This window comes from Herpailurus yagouaroundi, unplaced genomic scaffold (genome assembly GCF_014898765.1).
Source record: "Herpailurus yagouaroundi ecotype Mexico unplaced genomic scaffold, PumYag 182, whole genome shotgun sequence".
NCBI classification, from domain to species: Eukaryota; Metazoa; Chordata; class Mammalia; order Carnivora; family Felidae; genus Herpailurus; species Herpailurus yagouaroundi.
The window spans coordinates 54,270,054-54,286,866 of NW_024412413.1; the positions used below are offsets into that span (position 1 = coordinate 54,270,054).

Genomic DNA, 16,813 nt, shown 5'->3' on the forward strand with positions numbered 1-16,813 from the left:
GTTGGTTAAGCGTCCAATTTCACCTCAGGCCACGATCTTCATGATTTTGGGCCCTGCTTCAGGATCATGATCTTGGGCCCCGCTTCCAGCTCTGTGCTGACAGTTGGAGCCTGGAGTTTGCTTCAGATTATGTGTCTCCCTCTCTCTCTGCCCCTCCCCTTCTTGTGCTCTGTCTCTCTCTTTCTCTCTCTCTCAAAAATAAATAAAAACATTAAAAAGAATTTAAAAAAATGAAAGCAAGTGAAAGTGGTTTTCTCTTGGCCAGACTTTCATGCGTTTTCTTTTTCTTTTAGCCCCTACAGGCTCCTAATAAGTGTTACTTATTCAGTAAAACTAACAAAATTTTAACACCAGTTATACAGAAATACTAAATGAGACACTACAAAATTACCTATTTTCTTTTCCTTTTTGGCAGTGGTAGGATTGTAGGAAAATAAAAAGTAAGCTATTCAAGTTGAAAATTTGTTTGTTTCTTTTATAATGGAAAAAAGCTATGGAAGGACTATAATCTGATGTTGGATTATACCTGCCCTCTGACAATCTATATTAAGAAAGGCATGGTCAGTGAAAAAAAAATGATATTAGGCTTAAAACTCGTGGTATTTATAATATGTGTTCCAAAGAACATTATTACTAATGCTTCAAGGACTAGTCATAGTATCAGCTATGCTGTAAAGTGATATTAGCCTTGAGAACTTCCTTTTTTAATGTCATACTATCTAGTAATCTCACACAGCCCAGTTCTTCTGGTCACTACAGAACCCAATTCACACCAACAAGACAAGGGCACTCACGGTGTTAACCTCCCCAGGAACCAGGATATCTTAGAAAATGTACAGACTAAGAGGAATGTGTGACTCAAGGGATGAACTGCTGATAGTGACCCCTGGGGTGGCAGGAGATATTCTGGGAGGAAAAAAACCTGTCAAATTATACCACCAAGCGGGCAGCCCACTTTGCTTGTCACTAAGACTGGCACCGATTACCATATTCTATGGTATCAACACATTCAATGCTTTGCTCTATAGGGAATGGTCCTGGTATTGAAGGCTAATACGATATTAACTAAAACTACTCAACTTATATAAATGTATGCTGTATACCTTTGATTTGTATTTAACTTTCACTGGAGAATAACTTTTATGGTTGCAATCAATCGATTATTTCTCAGGAATAAACATTTTCACTTCATGTAAATTCATGACAATATTTTTAACATGTTACTTAACTGGCACACTACCCTTGTTAGTCTATTTCAGTACTTTATCAATGATACGCAGATCTTTCTAACTCCCAATGTAACATATCCAAAAATAGGAAATAAACTGAATACACAGCTTGGTATTTTCTTTTTTACAACTTTAAGGAAAATGCTGAAGACAGAATCTATGAAATGCCATATTAATTTACCCTAATTTTAGGTGAAATTATAAAATAGAAATTCATTAATTCATGTAAATAAAAATAATATCTCCTCGATAAAAGCTTACCATGTTTACAGATAATAGTGCAAATTAAATAATTTCACAATTACAACAGCCTCAAAATTGTATCTCATTCATTACTCAATTCTAATATCTTCTCCTAGTTTTATAATTATTCTGGAGAGGCTGCAATGTATAAATTCTATTAAAATCAAAGGACTTCCAGCACACTAACATAATACTGAAACCATTATGATTTCTTAATCATTGTTTTAAACATCTTTGTGTCTTCACATAAATGTTTATGCAAATGTAACTAATATGATAATACCACAATCCATTAAATAAAAAATACAGTAAGCTAGGTTAGTTTTTTAAGAAACAAGTAATGTACTCAAGAGCATTTTTCTTCTTCACTAAGATAGAAAAGTGAAACAAAATTAGCAATTCACTCCATGACAGAAAGTTTACTGTACTTCTAAATGCTTCACTGTCTCCAAAAATACACTTCTCATTGTTTTAGAACACACACACATTTTATATTTATGGGTTGGCATAGTTATTTTTTTTCTTGAGAAGACATTACAAAATGAAGCACTGAAATGAACAAAACTTCACAGGCAAAATTTAGGAAATCTGGAATCATCTTGCCTGGATCATAATTCAAAGACAGTGATAAATGCTTAGTCAGTGAGAAAAAGAAAATCAGTAGAAATATAATATGAAAAGTCTTTAAAATCCAAACACCAAATATAAAAACAGACTTACATGAAAGCTGGGAAAGATATTTAAAGAAATGAGGTATGACGGAGTCAGAATGCTACAATATATCCCAATGTATTAAGCTAATAACTATACTTCAAAGTTGCAAAATCAGCAAATCATAAACTATTTGCTGCTGTGTTCACATGACCTTTCTGGTCAGATGTTTAATAGTCACTAGTAAATACATTTAAAATAAGCACTAAAGATAACTGCATGATCATATGGTAAGCATACCTGCCACTTAAGAAGGCAAATTATAAGTAAAAATGAAAGCAAACAATTTTGTATTAATAATAAATACAGCTTCAAGCATTTAACATTATCAATATTTTAAAAATTTAAATAATAAATGCAACTATTTTATACAGAACTGTACCATTTATTATACACACGTTTATCAGTTCCCTTTGTTTACAAAGGCTGGTTATAGATAATATGGAATGTTACAGTACCATCTTGCATAAAATTTTAGTACAATTTGTACTTGAAAAAGGGTGCAAAAACACCAGCCTAATAAATCTGACTGAATGAAATATCTTTTCTTTCTTTTTAAAAAGTACATCATTAACACATACACCACAAACTGTACATAAGCTCACTTTTAAATCACCAACTGAAGATACAGTAGCAGGTATGTTGCAGTATTAACTAACTCTCCATCAGTTTAACCTACTAAAGGCTTCCACCGCTGCTCACTCAGGAGCCTTTGTTGACATGTAAGCTTGTAATATGAATTACTGAACTCAGGTAAGTACAATTTAAAGGAGGCGAACAACAGCTGCCAAGAATTATTGGTAGTAAGAAATGTCCTTCTCATAGAAGACTCACTGAAGATCAAACAGTCTTTAGATAATCTTTCTTCTTTAAAATTATTATAGCTGGTCAAGATTCTCCATTTTGAACTTTGGATGCTGGTGGCTGCATGAAATCCTTAAAAGGAACGAGTGCCTCTTTAAGTGCAGAGCAGACTTCTGCAGACGAGCAGGTGATGCATTCGACTAGAGTTGGGTATAAAGCAATCACTTGTGCCCAGGTATTTCCATCAACTGCAATTAAAAAGTATAAAATCTCAAAAACATGTGTATTTAAATAGCAGAGATTATCCAATTAAAATAACACAATCCTTTAAATACAAGGCAAAGAAAAAAATCCCCCAATATGGAGATTCCACAAGCTTATACCCTTTTCTTTTTTAATCTTTGGAAGACTTCCCGATAGATCGAATAAGATATGAGGGGGAAACATATGGTCAGAGTACAGAGTCATCCATACCAAGGAATGTGCTAAAGTCCATTCTAAATGATACTTCAATTTGTGAAGGCCTTGGAAGCTAACAAAGTAACTTGGAATTCAAACTTCTGTCATTTTCAGTGTAAGTGCCAGACAATGTAGTGCATATTTCAAGAAGAATTAGAATTAGAAAACAACTCAATTTCTTATGCAGTTGTATGCTAAAAATATAAATATTTAAATGGTTTCCCCAGTAATGTCCTTGATACTGATTTTAGTTTCAAGTGACCAAAGATCCACTCTTCTCTTGTACTGCTTCCTAATCTTTAACAGATATCACTAGATTTAAACTTCAGTGTGAAGAGACACGTCCGTGTTCCTCTCCACTATCACCAACAAGTAGTACAGTTGAACACTATTTGGTGAATGGGAAAAAGTGTTACATCCCATTTAGTTTATAATTTCCTTATACTCTGAGATCACATATTACATGTCTATTTTTCTGTAAATGCTGTGCATATTGCTGAGCGTGCAATACGCAACAAAACCAGCTGACAGATTTTGTTACACAGTATATGTATACGACACTATGAAACAAGTCTCAAATCCAGGAGGCAGTCTAGCATAAAAGAAAAATACTATATTATACACAAGGAACTTTGATTCTATTTTTCACTCCAATTCTCTTTATCTCAGCTTCTGTTGGAGAATAAAGGAATGCATTTCTTACACTAGTATTCTTCAAAATACTTCTTATAAAAACAATGACCAGGGAAGTTTGGCACATGTTGTATATATTATCTTCCTTTTGGGGGATTCATAATTCACACGAATTTATTAAAAACTTGCAGTAAAAAAGAGGCTTAACTTTATCTAATCCAGGATTTCCAAAATTAATTTGATTATGGGATTTTTTTACATTCAATATCTACTGACATCACTCATCATCATTAATATTCATTCCTGAGTACAAATCTTGGGAAATGCTGAACTGTTCATGCAATCCCTTCTTCACCCAAACAGAGGCTTCCTCAGACTGGAAATGGGAAAAAGAAAAAGGGAGGGGAGTGGATGGGTAATGGTGAAGGAGGGACTCAGGCCAGTGCTGTTTTTATCTGTTTTATATCTTGGGAATCCATAAGAGATCTCATTTGTAAAAAGAATTTTCCTTGCTTAACAGAAAACAAACAGTTTAAAGAGAAGTTTTAAACAGTCTGCTCCAGCTGTCTTCTATGAAACTTTCCACTAATCATTTAACAAAAGATTGCACAGAGAGGATTCTGGAAGAATGGCAGAGAGGAAGTACCTGGAATCTGTCTACCCACCTAGACAACAATTGTATTGGCAGAATCGGCTTGATACAACTATTTTGGAACTCTGGAGTCTACTGAAGGCTTGCAACTTCCAGAGGTAGACTTGGATAGTATATTGTGGTTAATTTTGGTCAATTTCAGCTCTTAGCACAGTAGCAGCTACCCATCCCTCACCCCTAGCCATGTGGTAGGCAGCTGTGCACGTGTTCCTGGAGCAGCTTGCCTGCAGCAGGCCACAGTGGGCAAAAAGACCATATCCTCCAAATATTGGGTATCTGTGCTCTGATCGCTGCTTCTGATCATAGAGGTGTAAACAAAGGGACTTCAACAACAAAAAACAACTCAATTCAAAAAATGGCAAAGGACTTGAATAGACATTTCTCCAAAGGAGATATACAAATGGCCAATAATGTACACGAAAAGATGCTCAACGTCGCCAACATAAGGGAAATGCAAATCAAAACTACAATGAGATACCAACTCATACTGATTAAAATGGCTACTATCAAAACAAAAAATTAAAAAAAACACAAGTATTTGTGCAGATGTGGAGAAATTAGAACCTTTGTTCACTGATGGTTGTAATGTAAAATGGTAATAGCCACTGTGGAAAATAATACAGTGGTTCCTCAAAAAACAAAAAATAGAACTACCATATGATCCAGCAATTCTACTTCTGGGTATATACTCAAAAGAACAAAGCAGGGTCTTGAAGAGATTCCTGTACACACATTCATAGCAGCATTATTCGCAATAGCTAAAATGTGGAATTAACCCAAGTGTCTACCAATGGATGAATGGATAAGGAAAATACGAGACACACACACACACACACACACACACACACACACACACACACCACAATGGAATATTATTCAGCCTTAAAAAGGAAATTCTCCAATATGCTACAATATGAATGAAACTCAATGACATTATACTAAGCAATAAAGCCAGTCACAAAAAGACAAGTATTTTATGACTCAACTTATATGAGATACCGAGAGCAAAGTCATAGTAATAGAAAATAGAATGGTGGTGTCAGAAGCTAGGAGGAGCGGGGAATAAGGAGTTATTGTTTAATGAGTGTCGAGTTTCAGTTACAAGATAAAAAGAGTTATGGAGATAGATCATGGTGATGGTTGCACACTATTATGAAATTAATTAATACCACTGAACTATACACTTAAAAATGGCTGAAGATAAATATTTTATGTGTATTTTGCAACAACAGAAAAACTGGGGGAAAAAAAAGGTTGCACAGATTGAAACCTATTTAGATTGCTCCAGGTGGACAGTCAACTGACAAAATTAATTCTTGGTTTACTTCTGGAAAATAAAAAAATATGCTGTTTAAGGGGGCCCCTGGGTGGCTCAGCCGACTGGGCATCCAACTTCGGCTCCGGTCATGATCTCATGGTTTGTGGGTTCAAGCCCTACATCAGGCTCTGTGCTGACAGCTCGGAGCCTGAAGCCTGTTTCGGATTCTGTGTCTCCCTCTCTCTCTCTCTCTCTCTGCCCCTCCCCTGCTCACATTCTGTCTCAAAAATAAATAAATGTAAAAAATATATATATATTAAAAATACACTGTTTAAGATCACATCCTAAACTCAGGGAAGGCTCTTCAAATTTCTTAAAATATAGTTTTTAAAATCTACCATACATATGGGGTGCCTGGGTGGCTCAGTCAGTTGAGCATCCAACTTCAGCTCAGGTCATGATCTCATGGTTCGTGGGTTGGAGCTATGCATCGGGCTCTGTGCTGGCATAGGATTCTCTGTCTCTCTCTCTTTTGCTCTCTGCCCCTCCCCCACCTGTGTTTTCTCCCAAAGTAAAGAAATGAATTAAAAAAAAAAAATCCCACTACAGATCTTGGGCTTACCTATCAAAAGGAATGAAAAAGCTGTATGTATTGATATGGAAGTATCTCCAAATTTTATGAAGCGGAGAAAAATAAAGAGTATTCAGGACAGTAGGTATAATATGGGGCTACTATGCATATTCATTTATGTTTAAAACTGGGCGAATACTGGAGTATATATATATTGTATTTATATAATAAACTCATGGAAAGATCCACAAACTAATAAAAATGGTTAAATGGTTACCTATGGCGAGGTAAGAACTAGGCAGATATAAAATAGGATAAAGCTATCTCAAAACTTTTCCCTGTATATTTTTGAATTTTTGAAACATGTGTATGTGGTTACTAGCTATTCAAATTCTATTTTCTCCCTCTCTCTCTCTCTCTCTCTCTCTCTGTTGGATGGTTGATCTGGAGCCTGCAATGGAGCAAGCTGGCCCCAGACTTCTCCAAGTCTACATTTCTTTTCCTCCAATTCTTACGTGTCCAAAGACAGGGAACTACAGACATGCCTTTGTAGGAGGGTTACCTATACAAATTTTAAAGTAAAGATCAAGTAAAATGATAAAAACAAAATTCCCCCAAATTAAAAATAAGTCCAAAAAATGCCTCCTCTCTCACTAGAAAACCCTAACACAAATGACTAATGTTTTAAACAATTTTGGACTGGCAACGAGCAATCCAACATATTTCCACTGGAAAGGCTTGGCTTTTTCTTAGTTATCTTCTTTTTTCCTGTTTCTTAATGAAGCTTATCATAGCTTTCTAATATGTTACAATATCATCTTCATTTATGGTTACATTTAATTTAAAATTTCACTTCATATATCCAGAGCCACAATTCAAACTCTCTTAGACAATTTTTAACAGTAAGTTAAATCATTTACCATTACTACACTGCCCTATTCTTGGCCCACTAGCTATGAAAAAAAAAAAAAGTTACTGAGTTTTTCTTCCCTTCTTCCTTTTTTTTTAAAAAATTTTTTTTTCAACTTTTTTTTATTTATTTATGGGACAGACAGAGACAGAGCATGAACGGGGGAGGGGCAGAGAGAGAGGGAGACACAGAATCGGAAACAGGCTCCAGGCTCCGAGCCATCAGCCCAGAGCCTGACGCGGGGCTCGAACTCACGGACCGCGAGATCGTGACCTGGCTGAAGTCGGACGCTTAACCGACTGCGCCACCCAGGCGCCCCGATTCCCTTCTTCCTTTATACAAATTTTGGTTAAATTCTTGACAGCTGTCTAAAAATTCTACAAAATAATGCAAGCACTATGCACTGAAATATACTGGTTATATTTAATATACTATAGCAATAACATGGGAATTGGAGAATTTCCTGTTTAAGTCTAAAATATATTTTAGACTTGAATTAAGAATCCAATTCTATCCTATGATCTAATAAAGATTTTACTGGTCACTAGGAAGTTAATGCATGACTTCTCTCTCTAAAATATCAACCAGAACATTTTTGATGAGAACTCAAATTTGAATTTGATGGGATGAAGTCAAGATATTGCTCCAAAAATTTTCTTACAAATTCCACCCTTCCCGGGGCGCCTGGGTGGCTCTGTCGGTTGATTGCCCAACTTCGGCTCAGGTCATGATCTCAGTTTGTGAGTTTGAGCCCCGCGTTGGGCTCTGTGCTGACAGCTCAGGGCTTGGAGCCTGCTTCAGATTCTGTGTCTCCCTCTCTCTCTCTGCCCCTCCCCTGCTCACACTCTGTCTTTCTCTCAAAAATAAAGAAAGATTAAAAAAAAAAAAACCACCAAATTCCACCCCCCTCACTTTGTATTGAATAAGTACAAATCTATTACTCCTTAAGGTTTAGTAAAATACTCTTTCTAGGCCAAAGTACTAGTGGGTAAATTTTGAAAATGAAAAAATATGTCTTTACTTTTATTACATAATAATTGCCAGGAACAAATATCCTATGATTCATTTATTAGGAACCTTCTTCTTGGGTATTAAAAGTAATGCTGCGTAAAGTACCAGTCTGCTAATGTGCTTGGGCCAGAATGTAAATCAACACACTTCCTTCTTTAACAAACTCTTGTTGTATAAAAAATGTCAACTAAACCACTGTGTTTAGTGACACAAATATGCCAGCTCTTTATCCTATCCTCAAACAAACCACTCTGAGTAGCAATGCTGTAGAGGATTCAAATAGAACAAAATATGGCCCAAAAAGCCTCTCAAGAAGTTTACAAGCTAAGGGAAGTGACTGATTCATCTATATGTGTAACAGTAATACATATAGAGTACCTTCGGACAAAGGTACACATAAACTAGCTACGAGTTCAATGAAAAGAGAAATCATTCACCACTAAAGATTAAAAAACAAGGTTAAAAAGTGGAGTGGTATTTGAACTAGGTAGACATAGGTAGGAGAATGAAATAAGCAAAAGGTTAGAAAAACTTGGGTAGACTGAAAATTTTAGTTTGGTGGGAAACAGGATACGTGAAATCTAGTGGAAATAAAGCATAAACCTAATAGAGGCTGACAATAGTACTCTCTGCATTTGGTAGGTAATGGTACATGAAAATTTTTTGTTTTGTTTTACAAGGATGGGAAAATGAATGATCAAAGCTGCACTTTTGGAAAAATCATTTCTAGCAACAATGTAAAGAACGGAGAGAAGAGAGATGAGTAACAGAAAGGGGAAACAAATGAGATAAGGCTACAAAATGATTCAAAGTTGAACAGTTTATACTTATACCATAATTCAGTACACATGCAGGATGAAGGCTACTCCCACCCAAAACTCAGTGATGCTCCACATTAAACTTATACGAAATACTAATTATCCATGCAACACCCTAACTTCAGGCCAACTTAGTTAAATAAAAAAAAAAAAAAAAAAGCCAAACTGTTGTTTAATATTAAGAAGCTAAAACATTTACTTAATTGACATCCTAATGGACTTGATGCTTTGCTGTCATAAGGACTGGGAAAAAGGAAGTCTAATAGTTGTTATGTTCCTAAAATTCAGTTAACTTAATAATAGAAAAGTACATCAGAAATAGAACATAAATGTTATGAGTTTAGAATAACTGAGTTTCTAAGCACTTACCATTCTCAGGCTGAGTTTTCTTAAGTGAATCAATGAGAGTACTGACTGCTTTTAAAACAAATATAATTTCTGTTACTTGTTGCCTAAAAAACAGATGGGAAATTATTTCCATCATGATTTTAAGATATGCCATGCCACTAGGTTTATACAAATAGATATATTTTGGAAAAATACTGAACACAATACAAAGTTAATTTTAGTTTTAAATTCTTATTAAAATATTTTATTAACATATACTTCAGCGTGCAAATAAGATTTATAGTTATTTTTACCATAAGTTATCAATTTCAAAGGGAGGGGGAGGCAAACTATTCAGGCAAATCTAAATTGGTAAGATAATTGTAAAATATTTCATATAATTATTTAACATTAAGACATTTTATAATATATGCTTTTAAGGCTTCTCTACAAAAATGTTTTTTTTTCTTTTTAACTACTTAGCACCAAAAGGGATTTGCCAAAGCTTAAATGGAAATAAAAACCACTATAACCTCCTGGCACATATTTTATCATGCTGTTAAAAGAACATTTAAAATTATAATAGTACTTGTTTGATTTTCTAATACAACAAAAAGAAACAAGCTCAAAACTAATCCTAAGGTGTCTCCTATTTGGAGACATCAGTAATGAAGAATGAACTTGGGAGTAAAGGATGAACAAGAGTAGCTTCATTCCCTTCTTTATCCCTACATAGTTTCCTCCCTTTCCCCTCATTGCTGACACCAATCTGTGTTTTCATTCTGCAGAAAAAATTTTTCTAATACTATGACAGAGTACTATTTCAAGCCTCCCTTTGTAAGCATAGAAGAAGTTACTGTGTTGCAATGTAGTTTAGAAAATAATGTAATGATGCTGCATCAAACACAGGATGATACAATACAATACTTTATAGGACAACTATAAGTAAGACAATTTATTTTTTTCAACGTTTATTTATTTTTGCGACAGAGAGAGACAGAGCATGAACAGGGGAGGGGCAGAGAGAGAGGGAGACACAGAATCGGAAACAGGCTCCAGGCTCTGAGCCATCAGCCCAGAGCCTGACGCGGGGCTCGAACTCACGGACCGCGAGATCGTGACCTGGCTGAAGTCGGACGCTTAACCGACTGCGCCACCCAGGCGCCCCAAGACTCAATTTAAAAGCAATAAACACTAAAAACATGAAAAATGAAGGAAAAGCTGCTTTCTGAAGTCAAATAATATGTTATAATCTAGTAAATAAAAATATTCCAAGCAAAGCAACTTTATTACTGCTTTTCCAAGTATACTTCAGAGATTATGATAAATCAATTTTCAATCATGCCCATAACCAAATTACTAACACCTGTCTTTGGAATGTTTTTATATATAAATCTGAATACAAGGAGGTATAATTTATATTTTAGAAATTCAAAATATAGTGGATCTTAAAAATAGAAATACAAATGACTATTAAGCATTGGTAATTTAAAAAAAAACAAACTACCATGTAACTATTTTTCATTCATCAAATTTAAAAAAGATAAAATAAATCATAAAAATGGCAAATAATTGTAAAATGCTAAAAACTGAGAAAAGGACATTTATATACTTCTGGGAGAATGTAAATTGGTAGAAATTTCTGGTAGGCAATTTGGAATACATATCAAAAGCTTTAAAAATGTTTTTATCTTAGGGCACCTGAGTGCTCAGTCAGTTAAGCCTCTGACTTCAGCTCAGGTCATGATCTCACGGTTTACGAGTTCAAGTCCTGCATCTGGCTCTGTGCAGTCAGCTCAGAGTCTGGAGCCTGCTTCAGATTCTGTGTCTCCCTCTCTCTCTGCCCCTCCCCCTGCTCACAGTTTGTCTCTCAAAAATAAATAAACATTAAAAGAAATTTTAAAAATGTTTTTATCTTTTTAAAAAAAAAATTTTTTTTAACGTTTATTTATTTTTGAGGCAGAGAGAGACAGAGCATGAATGGGGGAGGGTCAGAGAGAGGGAGACACAGAATCTGACACAGGCTCCAGGCTCTGAGCTGTCAGCACAGAGCCTGACGCAGGGCTCGAACTCACGGGCCGCGAGATCATGACCTGAGCCGAAGTTGGCCGCTCAACCGACTGAGCCACACAGGCGTCCCAAAAATGTTTTTATCTTTTGACAAGTAATTCTAACTCCAAAAATTTATTATAAGTAAATAAGAATGTGCACAAAGATTTGGGGCTGATGATTTACCTCTCCAATAGTACCTCAAGAGATGGACCCATAATGATTTTTGAAACTCTATCCTGACTTTGATAACTCTATCTTCCAATATTATTTTGTTTCATTTGTTTTGCTTTAAACTCTAATTCCCACATAAAAAAAAATAGATTGGTGACATAACTCAAATTTATGATTACATTTTTTTGATGAATTCTGATTTCTATCCCAACTTTGATTAGCTTTGGCTTAGCAGAAAGACCTAGAGCCCCTTCCACTGACACAGCTTGGCTAAGTGGAAAGCGAATTAGTTTAGGAACAAGGGCTAAATTAAGCAAACTAGATAAAAAGAAGATCTAAAATGCTAGCTGTCTTGTAGAGAAAACTAAAAAAAATTGTAAAACTAACTAGGAAGTTCCCAGAGTATGATTTATCAATTATTTTCTCTCTAGAGAGATCCACACCTATGTGCTCATACAGATCCACAAGTCCTTATCCAGAAATCCTTGAGAAAACATATTTTAGAATTCAAAATTTTCTTTTAAATCCAAAAAGGAAACTTGGTACACATATCATATATTACTTAACCTTCATGATGAGTCTGAAAAAGCATCCCAAAATAAAATGCATTAATACATCTGCAGCAAAACTTATAAATATTTACACCATATAAAATAAATAAAAGTATAAACAGCTTCAGGTTACATTCACATCACTTATAAAAACAACTTGGTGCTCAAAGCTTTTTTTTTTTTTTTAATTAATAACTATGACAGCATATTCTCTTCATCTATAAAATAAAATCTATACCTTGGAAGAGGGCATTTACCACTTAATCTTTCATCCTCTATATAGCGATGAAGTACATCTTGAGACCTCTTTAAAAGTACTGAGAGTGCCATTCGTGAGATATAGCCTTCTTGAGGTGTTGTGACTTTGTTACTGAAGGAAAACTGGAGCAATGTTTCAAAACACATTTTCGAGAATTCCTCTCTCAAACGAATATCAATCTCTGCTTCTGTAAAATTAACAACTTTTGATGGTTAATAGGAAGTTAAATTAATAACCTTAATGATAACAATTTAGCAAACTAGGAACAGAAGGAAATTCTTCAACTGATGAAGAGCATCTATGAAAACCTTCCAGCTAACAGCATGTATATAACAATTTTCCCCCTTTCAAGATCAAAAACAAGGCAAGACTGTCAACTCTCATCATTTCTACTTAGTATTTTTCTTGTCTTGTTTTTTTTCATACTCTTTGACAGCACTATAAAATACTTTTCAATGGTTTGCCACAAGGTCAAGCTTGTGATTTTTCTTTCTTTCTTCTTCCTCCCTCCCTTCCTACTTTCCTCTTAGCAACATCTTTCTAGAGCCAGACCTGAGCTCTATTCTGGACTAGCTGCTCTCTAGACCTGCTGTCCCGCTATCTCCTAGAACTAGTCTTTGTCATAGCCTGGGAATTGTTTTTATTCTCTTACTGTATACCCCACTTCCTAGATCCATGCCTTCCATTTCCTTGGCTTACTCCTTTGTTTTCATGGAGCACATTCTAGAATGTCTCAGAAAAGACTATTCTGAATAGGAAGTAACATTTTTGAGAACTTGCATTTCTGAAAATATCATTACTTTACTGTGGTACTCAAAGAGTTGTTCCTTAGCAGCATCAACATCACCAGAAAACTCGTTAGAAATGCAAATTCTCATATCCCACCCCATACGTACTGAATCAGAAGCTCTGAGAGTACAGTCCAGCAATAACTTGCCCTTGTAGCTGATTATAATACATGCTGACATTTGAAAATTACCATTCTACACTTATACTCTGCCAACAATGGGCCCACATTTAAAACTCCTTCTTAAAAATCCTTTCCATTTCTAACTCTCAAACTACTTCATCAACGTCTTTTAGCATACGGTGCTGCTACTGAAAAGTCCAATGTCCTCTTGATACAATTCTTCTGTGTTGGACTTTTTTCTTTTCTTTTTGAAATCTTGTAGAATCTTCTCTTTATCCCAGGTATTTTGAAATTTCCTAACAACATGCCTTCTTGTGGATCTTTTTTCTTTCACTGTTCTGGTCACTGAGTGGCCATTTTTAATTTGGAGACTGATTTCTTCAGTTTATGTATTTAATAATTTCCTCTGTTAGCTTTGCTCTATTTTCTCTTTCTGGAAGACCTATTGTCAGATGTTAGACCCCTTGGATTCATTTTATTTCTTTCTTCTTATGTTGTCTACTTTTTGTCTTTCTCTACTTCCTGGTTTACCTCCTTATATTTTCTTGTAACCCTTCACTGGACTTGTTATTTCAGCTGTCACATTTTTAGTTTCTATGAGCTCCTTCTTATTCTGATTCCTCCTTGTTAACAGTATTTTTTTTCATGAATATAAATCTTTTATCTCTTTGAACATCCTAATTATAATTGTGCTTTTTTGGAGTAATGTTTTTATGGCTCTGAATTTTATCTGTTTCCTCTCAGTTTCTTTTACTCCCTCTTGATTTGTTTTTTCTCTTTCATGTTGAAAGATTTTCTCTGAAAGCTTTGGCTATCAGGTCATACTTAAGAATGGTGGGGACCAAAACTGATCCCTGGAACCTAGGTCTTTATAAAAGCCTGGTCCTGTTTCTATGTATATGTTTCTATGTATATGTTAAAAAAAAAAACCCTCCAAGTTAAAGTTGAGAAGTTTGTGTCCAATGGCAAAGTCATTGGAAGAAATGTCCAAATACCTTCCTTACTTTGGTATATTTAATACTATAAATGGCAAGAGGTATCATCAGAAACTGCTAGAAAAAGTATACATGGCAACTCAGTAATCCTTATTAAGCTTAAAGTATTTACATCTGATTATATTGTTTGTAACACACATTTTATAAAAATGTATCTAGAAATTTTTATATACTCTTTAATAATAAAAAGTTGACTGTATTAATATAAGTAGTATTTAATTATTTTTTCTGAGACTATTATTTTTGTTAAATCTGCACTTAACCACATCACTTTTAAAACTTGTTTGGGCTGGGAAAAAGAAGTGCTGTAGTTTGTGAAGTAAGCAGTATGAGAGACATCTAGTGGCCAGACTACACACATTTAAATGTTCTTCAAAGTCCTTAGCACAGTTTAACAGAATATTCACATTTTCCCCTCAGAAAGCTTAATGTTCTATCATGTTCTTAGAAATTACCTTAACCATTCTCCAGTTTACATTTTACCATAATCACAGGAGTAAACATTTATATAGTCAGCTTCTTCCAAAGTACTTCAATACTAACATTTTTAATAAATCATTAAAATAACATACCTGTAAATGAAGATGACTGAGAATGTATTGAGCCCTTATTAAGCATAGTCATTATCTGACCAACAAATTCCTTAGGAATAAAATTGGCATAAGGTAGTATCTCAGTGCTGATAAGCTGAACTACCTAGAACAAAAGAGGCAAACTCAAATGCATTTTGTTTTTCTTGAAAGAGACCAACTCAAATGACAGTATCTAGAGTAAAACCTAAATTTTATTTTAAAAGAAAATCAGCTAAAGAATCTTCCTTGAAGTACACAAACATTTTAATGTTAACATACAGGATGAGTAGTCCATTTCCCTCATTTGTCTTAGTAATAATAATAAATTTATTACAAAATAGTCAATACTATAGACTGTTTACTATGGAACCATTTTAGTAAATGTTGATGTTATATGAAATGTATCCATGCTAGAATAAACTATCCAAAACAGAATTCAGAATAAGATTGAAATCACTTTTTATAACCATAAATGAGACAAAAGAGAAAGGAAAATTACATTCATTTTTGTTAAATAGCTCATTTCTAATATATAATGTGTTATTTTGCCCTTTGATGAAAAAGAAGAAAAGTTTACAAGAGTTTTAATACAGAAATGGACAAAAAGCAGTATTTTATACGTATACTTTTTTGATATACTTTAAAGTAATTTACTTCATTTACTTAAAAGTTCTTTTATCCTGCTTAAAGGAAAATCATCAAACCACCACCCCCAACAAAAAAAATCTATAACCAAAAAAACTACTTCTTTAAAGTCAATTTATAATCAACAAAATATATTCTTTAACAAGCTCTCATTATGTGCTTCAAGAGTTTGAGAGGCTCTATCTACAGCTGGTTAAAAACAAAAATCTAAACAACTTATTGATTAGTTTGAACGACAAACACCTGGTTTGCCAAACTGTAGCACAAACTCTCAAATGCGTGCTCAATGACTGAGATTTTACTGAATCAACTACTTTTTAAAATTATTAAATGGACACAACTATGGATCTAGACAACATACACACAGCACAAAGCTAACAAATAAAAGGAAATCATGTCAGTGCTTTAAGAACCAACCTTTAATCTCTGTGAGAGTTTTAAAGCTTTTAGGTTCAATCTTAACTTACTAACCCTACTTGTTCTTTTAGCAATTTCATAATTTTAACATTTCTACTATTTGGTTTGCACAAATGGTTACAGGAAAATGTTTTAAACAGCTTCCTCACCTCAACGTCAATACTTTCATTTCTCTGAAATTCTTGAATAGAGAGATTATCTGGAGGTATGCTAAAAAATAAATAAAACACTTGATTTTTAAAAGTAACATGTTCCCTAGAAATGAGCAGTATTCAAATGACAAAAAGGATTTATTTTCTCACCCAGGTTAGACATTACCATTTATTTAAAAGAACAGTATTTTTAATTAAAGTTATTAGTATAATAAGGACTATACCAATTACAAACATGAATTTCTTAACTACAAAAAATGCTTGGTCCAATCCTGAATTAAATAAAATCTGTAAAATTAAACTCCTTTCAGTATTATGAATGAAAAAAACAATAAAAAGTGAGGGTATTACTATCATCTGCAGCTACAACAAAAATTACTACTGTGAGGATACCTGAATTCACTTACACTGCCAGTGACTTAAAAGAGTCTTGGTTATCTGCTGAACCCATTCACTCAGAGAC

At 34.2% G+C, this 16,813-nt stretch overlaps 1 protein-coding gene and 1 non-coding gene across 2 annotated transcripts in view; both read right to left on the reverse strand.

Moving 5' to 3' along the window:
* Positions 1 to 1,790: 1,790 nt before the first annotated feature.
* MON2 (MON2 regulator of endosome-to-Golgi trafficking) overlaps positions 1,791 to 16,813 on the reverse strand; it is a 117,956-nt gene continuing 102,933 nt past the window's right edge. Inside the window, exons 29-33 of the mRNA XM_040490429.1 lie at positions 16,348 to 16,408; positions 15,137 to 15,260; positions 12,639 to 12,846; positions 9,669 to 9,751; positions 1,791 to 3,235 (exon numbers count right to left, since the gene is read on the reverse strand). Coding sequence (XP_040346363.1) covers positions 3,072 to 3,235; positions 9,669 to 9,751; positions 12,639 to 12,846; positions 15,137 to 15,260; positions 16,348 to 16,408 — 640 coding nt within the window. The 3' untranslated portion in view covers positions 1,791 to 3,071. The remainder of the gene's footprint in view (positions 3,236 to 9,668; positions 9,752 to 12,638; positions 12,847 to 15,136; positions 15,261 to 16,347; positions 16,409 to 16,813) is intronic.
* LOC121041132 (small nucleolar RNA SNORA38) lies at positions 6,987 to 7,118 on the reverse strand. Its single transcript, XR_005795579.1, has one exon. It is a non-coding gene; the product is annotated as a small nucleolar RNA SNORA38 (small nucleolar RNA).